The 12852-nt window shown below is 34.9% G+C and overlaps 1 protein-coding gene across 1 annotated transcript; it reads left to right on the top strand.

The window, feature by feature from the left end:
* Positions 1–1193: 1193 nt before the first annotated feature.
* Positions 1194–2132, top strand: LOC309867740 (olfactory receptor 4K13-like; the record flags this gene model as incomplete). Its single annotated transcript, XM_082736811.1, has 1 exon — positions 1194–2132. One exon carries the CDS (start codon positions 1194–1196, stop codon positions 2130–2132), a length of 939 nt encoding a protein of 312 aa, XP_082592937.1.
* Positions 2133–12852: the final 10720 nt, after the last annotated feature.

Here is a 12852-nt window from a genome sequence, read left to right as displayed (position 1 = left end):
AAATTCTTACATTTCAAAATATTTTAAAACTATATTATATCTATTTCTATGAATGAAGTCTTCAGATATAAACTCTTTTGTGTTTTTTTTTCCAATTCTTCATTTTTTTCAGATATCACTTTTTTTTAAGTCTCAAAAAATTTGTTTTGCTACTACTATCTCTTCGTGGATATCTGTCTTATCTTCCTTGATACTTTACTTGAAAATTTCTGGCTGGCATCACTCATGCTTAAATGGATGTCATTCCACATGGGTCTGCCTTAGTCATCTAGAAGTGCATGGATCTGTTCCCTACAGATCCTCCTTTGTTTATCAGAACTCTACAATCATACTCTCTTACAAATAATATGGATGTTATACCAAATCCATTAGGATGTTTAGACACTTGACAAAGAATGTAACTTAAGCGAGGCAGTAGGAAGCTAGCGGCAAGCATCCATTTATGCCATATCTGAGCACTGTACCTTCCTATCTACTAACTTCATATAGGCTTAGAAGTAAAGTCAGAGCCCATGGGAGAAGACCCAAACATTTGAGTCTTTTCTCCACCTTATGGAAAAAGAAAATGAGAAGCCAGCCACCTCAATTTGGCCAACCCTAGATTCAACTGTCCAAAACTCAGTGTTTATTATGACTGCTCATCTGATTTTCAGCAGCCACTACAGAATTTACTCTGAGATTTGCCATATTTTATATTCCATCTACTTTCATTTTTCTTGGTACTATTTTTCAGTTAGAAAATCACTTTGGTATCATCTTCACTGATAGGCAGTGCAGAAATAGATTTCAAAATGGAAGGGTCCTCCTCTTCTTTGCCCATGGATGACCAACAAATCTATACCTTATCCTTGAAAAAGGTGGCGAAGAAACTTCTAAATTCTTTCACCAACTCAGATACTCACTTTTCTCAGGATTAGTGCAAATATGAGCTAAATAATGCCAACTATAATTTTCTTCAAATGTCTGAGTTTATGGCAGAAATTTCTCATAAGCTTTGCTAAGACATGCTGTCTATTCTTTTTTTCTTAAATTTTGGATTCAATGTTGTTCAAAACTTTTGATTCTTTTTGCACATTTCAGTGGATTTTAGGGAGCAAAGTTAAGTGTATATATATTTCATCTCTCAACTTTAATATACTGATTTTAATCTATTTTGATTTTGTTTTAGGTAACATATACCAACAGCCAAACAAATGGAGAAACAAAATCACTCCATGGTGTCTGAGTTTATTTTGTTGGGCCTCGTAGAGTTTCGTGAGTTACAGATTTGCTTTTTCTTGTTTTTTTCCATTATCTACATAGCCATTGTATTAGGCAACCTCATCATTATCTTTGTGGTAAAACTGGATCCTCACTTACACTCTCCCATGTACTTCTTACTGGCCAACCTCTCCTTCATTGATATGTCCCTGGCCTCCTTTGCTACTCCTAAAATGATCTGTGACCTAATTAGTGAATATAAGGCTATCTCCTATGAAGGTTGCATGGCTCAGATGTTCTTCCTTCACCTTTTAGGTGGAAGTGAGATGATGTTGCTTGTAGCCATGGCAATTGATAGATTCATTGCCATTTGCAAACCCCTCCATTACAAAACTATCATGAGCCACCGTGTTTGCATAGGACTTGCACTTCTGTCCTGGACCACTGGTTTTGTGCACACTATGAGCCAAATGGTGTTCACAGTGACTTTACCATTCTGTGGCCCCAATGTTGTGGATAGCTTTTTTTGTGATCTGCCTCAGGTCATCAGACTTGCTTGTACTGACACTTATATCTTGGAATTATTAGTCATTGCATTTAGTGGACTACTTTCTTTGTTCTGTTTCATCTTTCTGTTCATCTCCTATAGCATCATTCTGATTACTGTCCGGCATCGCTCCTCCAACGGGTCTTCCAAGGCTTTATCTACTCTTTCAGCCCACATTACAGTGGTGGTACTGTTCTTTGGTCCTTGCATCTTTATCTATATATGGCCGTTCAACAGGGTGTCCATAGATAAGATCCTTTCTGTGTTTTACACAATTTTCACTCCCCTTTTAAATCCAATCATCTACACATTCAGGAATAAAGACATGAGGAAAGCAATAAGAAAAATAAAGACCAAACAAGTGAGTTCCCGATCAACCTTTTAACTGAAACATTACAATCATCAAAGTCATCATCATCATTGTTGTCATTACCATCATCATCCAAAGATAGGAGGTATTTAATTTTGTATCAACCATAAGTCACATTTTTGGGAAATGGTAATCCTTCCCTACACAAGTATATATTTGCAATAAAATATCCTGAATCATGCATCCAAATACAAAACTATTCAATATAATCCTATTCTTATATGTTGTAATTTTCAGTTTTTTATAAAATAAATGAGATTCTAAATAAATATTTATTGAGTTCTTATCATGGGTTAGGCACTTTGCATGTGTTTTCTCTTAACTTTACAGCAATGAAAATAGAGCACATTATTAATATATTATCAGTAGAATACTGAGAATTCTTTCATCTAATGAACTTGCCACTGTAAGTATTAGACTGGGAATCAGATCCTCCCTCTAACTTCAAATTCTATACTTTTATAATAGATTGATTTTATATTAAAAATTTAATAACATTCATAACTTTGTGTCCCATCCCCTCTTTTACATGCTTTCAATAAATAACTCTTTCCAACAAGAAAATAAATTGATCTGAACATCAAAGTCACCAGCCATTTCAGTCTCTTTATATCTCTGATTTCATAGAACTTATTAAGCCAACTCAGAAGACTAATTCCAATTATCAAGGTATACTAGCATTAGTGTTACTCAGTGAGGTAGGAAAATCATGTATGAAATTCAAGTGATTCTCTGTGGTGCCTCATAATATTTGCATATCAAGTAATAAAAGCAAATGAAAATGTTTTCCACAATGGCTTCATCAATTTACATTCCCAATAACAGTACAGAGGGATAACATTAATGGTGACTAGGGGTGACTACATGCACTGAGTAATGTATAGAACTGCTGAATCAATATATTGTACATATGAAACTAATATAATATGTTTATTGTATTTCAATAAAAAAGTAAACGAGAAGAGCATGAGCAAATAAAATTTTAAATTTAATTCACTCCACCAAGTAAATAATCCTCATTATTGGAGATATTAGATGAAGACAAAAGAAGAAAGCAATTGGAAGTAAAAGAAAATAACAAAGGACAACTGAGTCTCAGGACCCATTAGTAGGAAAATGATGATTACAGTAACTAAAATATGTTCCTCCTGAGTTGTGTATTATAACAATTGTGTATTTATTGTATTTATTAAATTCCTTTTTTTAAATTTTTCCTCGCCAAGATGTTGGTGATTAATTTTACCATTTAGTCTCTAGGTTACAGAATATTCCTGTGAGATTATGACTAAACTAGAGGAGATCCCAACACTCCATTGAGATGGATATAGTAAGTTATGAGAATATTTAGATTTATTATTGGAGAAAAATGGGATAATGTCTTAATTTGTATGTAGGATAAGTGAATCTTTAGGTTGAAGTAACTGTCATTGATTGGAAGTTTAAATAAAAGTGGAATGATGTGCATGGATGCTGAGCAACCAAATGGAAAGATGATTCTGGATGTTTCTCTTTTGACTATCAGCCCCTTATTAGCTCTTCTATAGTCCTCTCTCTATAGGAGATAGCTATAAGCCTGAAAATTACACTTCCTGAACTCCCTTGCAAACTTATTTCTATCAGGTTCTATCAGTGAGAGACATTAATATGATATTGGAGGGCAAGAAAAAGGAAGAAGCTTTACATTCCTTTGCTTTGGGATCAGGTAGCAGTAGTTTGGGCAGCTGTGGACTTCAGAATTATTTTGGAAGACTCAGCAGCATCAGAAAGTGAAGGATCCAAATTTCAACAAGTGCATGAGCTCTTATCTTCTTACTCAGTAATAGGATAAAGGTTTTAGCATCACTAATGATGACACTGATCTGGCAACATTTATGGGTTCTGGGTAATGTCTTTTGCTCACCCAGCCTTCAAGGTAGAAGTTTTTTATACTTACCCTCAGTAATATCATTTTCTCCTTTCTGTTCCTCATTTCTGAGCTGTAAATTTTTATTTTCAACTTTTTACTGAACCATTCCCTGGTTATCTTGAAGACATTTCAAACCCAACATGTAAAAACTAAGTAAGTTACCTAACTTCCTAAACCTGTTATTTTTCCTGCACTCCCTATTTGAATTAATAAGATCTTGATCAGATTAATGGTCCGATCTAGAAGCCAAAATTTACTATTACATATATACTATCCTATTACATATATACTGGCGCAGTTAATGGTGCTGTCATTCTTCTGAGACTCTATTCACTTTTCTTCATTTTCTGTTTTACAACTGTTCTTAAGATTGTATAATTACGGGGTTATGGACATTGGGGAGGGTATGTGCTATGGTGAGTGCTGTGAAGTGTGTAAACCTGGCGATTCACAGACCTGTACCCCAGGAGATAAAAATATATTATATGTTTATAAAAAAATAAAAAACAAAAAATTTAAAAAAAAAACTTTCAAAAAAAAAGATTGCATAATTGCTACAGATGTATCTTCAAGTTCCCTGGTTTGTCCTTCTGACTGCTCATATCAAATGGTGAGCTCCTCTAGTGACTTCTACTTTTGAGTGAATTATTGTACTTTTCAATTTCAGAATCTCCACTTTAAAAAACAATAATTTCTACCTGTTTTGATACCCTCTACTTTGTGAGATATTGTCATCCTTCCTCTACTTCTCTGGACATGCTTTCCTTTAGTTCTCAGGATATATTTATAATAGTTACTCTGAAGTTTGTTTTTCTGCTAAGTGCACATTGGAATCCCCACAAAAGCAGTTTCTGTTAAGCTTTTATTTCATGTAGTGGACATAATTGTGTGCTTCTTCATATGTCTGATCAGTTTTGGTTAAAACTGGACATTTTGGGGGGCATCTGGGTGGCTCAGTGGGCTAAAGCCTCTGCCTTCAGCTTGGGTCATAGTCTCAGGGTCCTGGGATCTGGCTCCACATCAGGCTCTCTGCTCAGCAGGGAGCCTGCTTCCCTCTCTCTCTCTGCCTGCCTCTCTGCCTACTTGTGATCTTTCTGTCAAAATAAATAGATAAAATTAAAAAAAAACTGGACATTATTTAATTTATTTTTAAAGTGTTTTATTTATTTTTGAGAGAGGGATAGAAAGAGAGAAAATGCATGAGCTGGGGGAGCAGCAGAGGGAAAGGGAAAAGCAAACTCCCCACTGAGCAGGGTGCTCAATCCCAGAACTCTGGAATCATGACCTCAGCTGAAGACAGATGCTTAACTGACTGAGCCACCCAGGCACCCCCAAACTAGACATTTTTAATAATGTATGTAGCAACTCTGATTACTGATCTCTCTCCTCTCCAATATTGATATTAGTGGAATTGTTTGATTGGTTGCCTTTTAGTTCCTTGGCTGAATCAACTCTGAAGTGTATTGTCCCTGCAGTGTGTACCCTATGATGTCCCTGCTCAGATTTTTTCCTTGTGTTTAAGGTTTTTTTTAATTATTTAATTTAATTTAATTTAATTTTCAGTGTTCCAAAATTCATTGTTTATGCATCACATCCAGTGCTCTATGTTTTTAATCACCAGCTTGGTTACCTTTGGGACATCATAAACCACTTACTGTTTAGTGGTTTTGCTTAAGTCTCCTAGGCCAGGTAGAATTTTACCCTTAACTAGCAGAAATGTTGTGTGGCTTAGAGGCAACTATCACAGTTTAGAGTTTACATTTTTGCCCATTTATTGAGGGACTAATAGCTGGATGCTCTGACTCTAGTGTTTCCTGAGAGTTGCACAGACTTCGGCACTCACACTGTCTTCCTGACTAACAGGAATTTGTGTGACTTTTTTTTTTTTTTTTTAAGGTTGGCTTCCTAGAAGTTGCTCTTGGTTTGGTGTTGCTCATTTTTCAGAGATAAAGCTGAGATAGAGCTATGGAGTTTTTCATCCTTATGGTATGCCTGTCCTTCTGTGCAGAGCCTGAATACCACTGCACAGGAGTTGAGGGCAGGGACACAGCCCATTTCTCCCTAAGTGACATCCTCCTGTGTTAGTGGGCACTAGGGAAGCAAAAATCTTGGTCATCTCAACTTTCCCCTTCTGACATGCACTTCAGTTCTAACTAAGCTGGAGGAAAGGGATGCTAAGGTGGGGGGGGGGGGTCTTGGTGTTCTTAGCCTGCCATGTATAGAATACAGTTGTTGTTATTTATTGCTGTGATAAAAAAAAAATTAAAATGATTGCTATTTTTATATTTCATTTATTTTTTAATGATTTTATTTATTTATTTATTTGAGAGAGAGAGACTGCACATGAGAAGGGGGGAGAGGCAGAGGGAGAGAGAGAAGCAGACTCCTGGCTAAGCAGGGAGCCTAATGTGGGAATGGATCCCAGGATCCTTGGATCATGACCTGAGCCAAAGGCAGACACTTAACCAACTGAGCCCCCAGGTCCCCTGTACTAAGATTATTTAGTATGAGAACCACTCTCTTACAAATTTTTAAGTGCAGGATGTAGTACTCTTATCTTTAGGTGCACTGTTTTATAACAGAAATGCCAGAATTTGATCTTGCATAGCTGAAACTATATACTCATTGAACAGCAAGCAACTCCCCATTTACTCCTCTGTCTAGACTCTGGCCACTACCATATTACTTTCTGTTTCCATGAGTTTGACTGCTTTAAATACCTTATATAGGTGGAATCTCTGTTACATAAATAGATGTGGAATGGAGAAAGATAACCACACTGTTTCCTTGGTACTCACCTGTAGTACAACCTCTTCAACACTTAAGTCCTTACCATTCCAGGGTAAAACCTAAGAACAAAATGCTAGCCTGATTTGTGCAGAGAGAGAATCCCTATTTTCTTCACCATACCTGCACCGCAGAGTAACCAGAGTACAGCAGAAATGAGCTTCTACAATATGGAGCTCTGAAAGGAGACATGGGGTTGGGGGAGGCTTAAATGCTAGACTACTATTCTTAAGATTTAGTAGATTTTCTTAAAGGACCACTTCTCTATTTTTTATATGGTTTGGCCAATTTCTAAAGACTGTACATTTTTTTTTCTCTAAAAGATTCACGAATGAAGTGTTTGTTTTGTTGGGAGAACAAGTACACTAGGCTCATCACTCTGTCAGTCCAAAAGTTCCTACCTTATCTGATTCTGATATAGAACATCTGCAAACAGTATTATGGAACTCACCACTTACTCTGTTCAATGTGTCATCATTTCTGTACAATCTGTTAACAAATTTTCATGATTCTACCAGATTATTTATTTATTTATTTTTAAAGATTTTATTTATTTATTTATTTGACAGACAGAGATCACAAGCAGGGCACCTGCTTCCCCCTCTCTTTCTGCCAGAGAGAGAGGGGAAAGTAGGCTCCCCACTGAGCAGAGAGCCCTATGCAGGGTCTTGATCCAAACCCTGGGATCATGACCTAAGCCAAAGGCAGAGGTTTTAACCCACTGAGCCACTCAGGTGCCCCTCTACCAGGTAATTTAATCAGAACCTCTTCTCCATTACCTTCCAAGGCCTTAGGTCACACTTTCATCATTTTTTTATGTAGATTATTAAAATAACACAGTAATTACTTCACAACACTACTACCATCATCCTGTGAAAACTCAATTCTTTCAGTCTACCATTTCAAGTACTCCCCACTAATTATAGAATATATTCTAAACTACTTAGATATTTAAGACCCTTCAAAGTTCTTATTCTAACCTAACTTTCTGTCCCCATCAAAAACTCTCCCTTCTTTGGGGACTCTGAGAAACAAACTGGGGGTTTTAGAGGGAAGGGGGGGTGAGGGGATGGGTGAGCCTGGTGGTGGGTATTAAGGAGGGCATCTATTGCTTGGAGCACTGGGTGCGGTACATAAGCAATGAATCTTGGAACACTGAAAAAATAAAATAAAATTAAATTAAAAAAAAAAAAACTCTCCCTTCTTCACCACCCAAGTTACTACGTACTTCAAACATACTAGCTATTTTCTCTTCATTCAATAAGTCAGAATATTCTATGCTTCCATACCTCCCTACATATAATTATTTCTGCCTAGAATTTTCTTCCTGCTTCTCTGTGCAGCCAATCAATGCCTACCATTAAAGACAAAGTTGCCTTTTTGAGGAAAGATAGCCTCTTTTAGAAGAAATTTGCAATTTAGGGTCAGTATTGAATAATAAGATTCTGAGATCCTTTAGGATAGGTTCCTGACATACATTATGGGCCCAAGAAAGTTTGAGACTTGCTGAGTTCAGTACCTATTACAAAGCCTCACTCTAGCCACTTGAGAACTAGTTGTAAAGCGTTTCCTTATATCTTAGAGCAATATCTGCACTATAAGAACTTACACAACTTTAATTTTAAAGTTAAAAAAATCAAAATTTTGTTTCAGGAATTTTCTTTAGTGGAAATCAAAGTACAGTATATTTAACACTAGAGAGTAGAAGGATATTAGAGAACAGAAAAGAAATTCACTCAATAAATTGGCCAAAAGTAAGAAATTAAATGAAGAGTGAATGCTAAATACAATCCTTATCACCAGAGAATATGCAGTGATGCATTTGGGAATATTGAACATTTGAGGACAGGAAAGGAATACTTGATGAATCACAGAATTTTACCCTCACCAGCAATAGAGGGTGAATATTCATTCAAGAAGTAAAGAACTGCAATTGTGGGAAGTACAGACCAGGAGGGGTATTAATTGGGTCAATATCCATTGTTGAACCAAAAGAGAAGATTTAATTAAACAGTCATTACAATTTATTTAAACCCACCATCCCAAAGGAGGATGAATACATTTTAAGCTGTTTCTAGCCAATTTATCAAATATACAGAAAAAATGTGAACATTTATTTATGTGTCTCAACTTGAAAAGATAAGTAAGCTTCATTAATATTTAATATTCAGATTATTTTTGGTACTCAAAATTAGTCTGTATAATACCTGGTCACATTACTTATGATATTTAAGTTGGTCTGTCTGAAAAAATACGAGTGAACCAAAAGACAGAGAGATTTAGAGCGGTTCACTTTGCAGTTTTTTGCTTTGAACACATTGCTAATATATTACAGCTTAGGTGTGCCAAAATTGGGAGAAGGGAAAACTGAAGGATTATGTTATTTCATTTGAATTTGATTTGTTCTCCAAAACTTTATAAGAAGCTTAATTAGATTTGTGTTAATAAGCCTTGCATTGAAGATAATTCTAGTTATAAAAACTCACATAAATAATTATAAAATGATGGGGTTGACAATTTTACGCATAATATGAACCTGTCAGCTTAATCACAAAGTAAAAGAACAAAAAGTCGTGAGAACTGACAGTAAGCTGGCTAAAAACATTCCAAATTATTCACAAACATTATTTTACAATATGAATTTATTTCCATTATTTTTAACAATGAACCTGATAATCTATACTGTACCTTGATATATTAACTAGTGATCATAAGCAAAACATTTAAAAATTAAATATAAAATTCATAAAGCTCTATACATTTTTTGCAGTATTAATATTCACCAGCTAATAAATTAAGGGTTTCAATTTTTTACTGAACATATTCTTGAATGTTTCTTACTAATAACAAAAGGATAAAAGCCACATTCTACTGAGAAAATAATTCTGTTTTCAGCCACTGTAAAAATGACTTACACAAGCAGTAAGACAATAAATAAAATGCATTTCTTATCAGCAACAATATCAAGAAGTACACAGAAAACATTCTAATGTTTTCATTCATTTCACAGAAAACATTCTAATGATTTCAAATTAAATGATTTGTGGTGGAATCAGATTTGTCTTATGAGAAGGAGTTTTGCATTATACAAAAGTATGGATGATTTTAACATCTATATCTAATCATCTGTCATCAACTGTAATGACTCCTATGATAAACATGATGTCTTGACAAAAACCACATTAAGCCATGGGTTAAGTTGTGAATTTGACAGGAATTAAATAAGAACTTGCATATAAGTGACAGCAATATCAACCAATTCGAAAGTTATTCACAAAAACCTTTGTTGACAAGTTACTGAAACAAACATTGAAGCCTGTGTACAAAGTACACCAAGATCATCAATTATGATTAAGTTTATAAAAGCAATACCTCATAGAACAAGAATTTATGACAATATTTTATAGTAAAAGGGGTAATGATTATGAAACCATTTTGTGTCATATAGATATTCTTTGAAAACCACATAATTATTGAATTAAAATAAGCATAAAACAGTTGTATCATCAATGTATCATTTCAAATTTTAAATTATTTAGCATAATTTACTTAACTTTGTCTTTTAAATTTTCTACTTCCTGAATATATGTAAGTTGTATATAATATATGCTGTCAATTAATTTATAGCATACAGATATCTACTTTTATGTTTAGGATGTTATGTTCAGTCTGGAAATTATTTATAATAATAATTAATAACTATAATAATTATTATTACAATTAATAATTTAAAAATTACCAAACGTCGTCAGAAGGAAGGTAAGAGGATAGCTTAAAGTAATACGATGGAAAACAATCATCCATTAATTCAAAGATGTCTAGAATTCCTATAGTACAATCAATGAACACTCTCGCACCCAGTGTGATCGAGCCAATGTCCAGAGAGAGCCGGGGCACGTTGCAGGGCCAGAAATTAAGAGTAAACTTCTCTCCTGGTCATGCTAGGGCAATAGCCTTAGTGCCCTAACAACTCCCACTGAAATATGGATTCCCAGAGCCCCAACACATCTGCGTCCAAAGTGATTCACATCCTTATGAAAGAAGTAGAAGATCGTATATATATTCATATACACAGTATAACAGACAGTGAAAAGCTGATTTATAATTTTTATTATCCCCTCGAACATACTGTTCTTCATATTGTATCTTTATTTTTTTTTTTCATATTGTATCTTTAAAACAGGTAAGTGGAAACATCATAGAGAACTAATTTATTAGAGGTTTAATATAATGAACATGGTATTTTAATTAATTTTGTGTTGGCTGGGAGGAATATGTTGTGGCTTTTGAGATATCAAATTCTCTCTCACTGGGAGATCACATTACTATTTCACAGTGACATACAGCCAGGAATTTTTATACAGATTTAAATATATGTTCTCGGGACACCTGGGTGGCTCAGTGGGTTAAAGCCTCTGCATTTGGCTCAGGTCATGATCCCAGAGTCCTGGGATCGAGCCCCACATCGGGCTCTCTGCTCAGCAGGGAGCCTGCTTCCCTTCCTCTCTCTCTACCTGCCTTTCTGCCTACTTGTGATCTCTGTCAAATAAATAAATACAATAAATCTTAAAAAAAAAGAATATATGCTCTCAACATGATATTGACATGATACTGACAAGTAAAACTTGTCAGTAGATGGTTAGTGATTAAAAATGATGACAAAAATTAAGAAAAGCAAATTGTGAGCAACCTATTAACTCAGGCTACATTGAAAACAATGTAATAGCTAAAAACTCAATTTTTTCTTTTAATCATTTAAGGTGCTGACAGGACATGTAAATAAGCACATCATAATGAGAGCTAGAGAAGGAGCAGCCAAGGGAGAATTAATGACCAGAACTAGATAGCTAGAAAAATATCTGTATAAAACTGACAATTACACCACAAATACAAATGAAAATCTTAAAGAAATAAATAGGGAGAAGTCCTGGGGCGCCTGGATGGCTAAGTTAATTAAGCATTCAACTCTTGATTTCAGCTCAGGATCTCCTGAGGTTGTGAGATTGAGCCCCACATTAAGCCCCACACTGGGCTCTGTGCTACATGGGAGTCTGCTTTGGATTCTACCACCCCTCCCTCCCCCTGGCTCTCTCTCTTTCATCAATCAATCAATCAATCAATCAATATTTTTTTTTTAAAAAGGGAGAAGTCCCTACAACATGTTCATATTCAAGGGAATGAACGAAAGTGTGAATAATTCAGGCATCTCAATTATGAGTACTTAAAATAGTATGGAAACAAACTTCTTTAACAAAAACGACAAGCTTCCAAATACATAAGATAATAAAAAATATAAATCATAGAGGGGACATTAAAAAATTTAAACTTGGGGCACCTGAGTAGCTCAGTCAGTTAAGCATCTGCCTTTGGCTCAGGTCTGATCCTGGGGTCCTGGGATTGTGCTCTGTGGGGGGCCTTACTTCTCCTTCTCTTTCTGCCTCTCACTCCCCCTGCTTGTGCTCACTCTCTCTGTCAAATAAATCAATAAAATCTTTAAAAAATAAATTTAAACCTAAATTGGATCAGATATGCAGTATGTCGACTATCTCATAGTGAAATATATTTGAGTAAAAGCAGCCGGATAGTACTAGAAAACTGTTTAAAACAATGAAACTAACATATTAACAATAATTTTAACTCAATAAAACAAAAAAGTAGTAGTTTGAGTTTCATTGAATATAATTAATATACTCTGAAATTTACCAACTTTAAATATACATTTCAATGATTATTATATACACATAATTATGCATCCATCACCACAATCTTACTATAAATCATTTCATCACCACAGAAAGATAACTCTGCCCGCTTACACTCACTCCCTAGCTCAAGGTGACCACTAATGCACATTCTGCTTCTATAGTTTTGTGTTCACCAGATATTTCACATAAATAAAATCATACATGTGGCTTTTTGAGTCTTGCTTATTTTACTTAGTATAATGTTTTTGAGATCCTTCAGTACTTTACCATAAGTATGCATAAATTTTGAGAAACATGAAATAAGTCAAAATTGAAATTTTTCTTTTTTCTTCTTTTT

The sequence above is a fragment of the Mustela nivalis genome, assembly GCF_964662115.1.
Source record: "Mustela nivalis genome assembly, chromosome: 6".
Taxonomy (NCBI): Eukaryota; Metazoa; Chordata; class Mammalia; order Carnivora; family Mustelidae; genus Mustela; species Mustela nivalis.
Note: the sequence above shows the minus strand (reverse complement) of the source record. Positions and strands in the feature narration are given on the sequence as shown.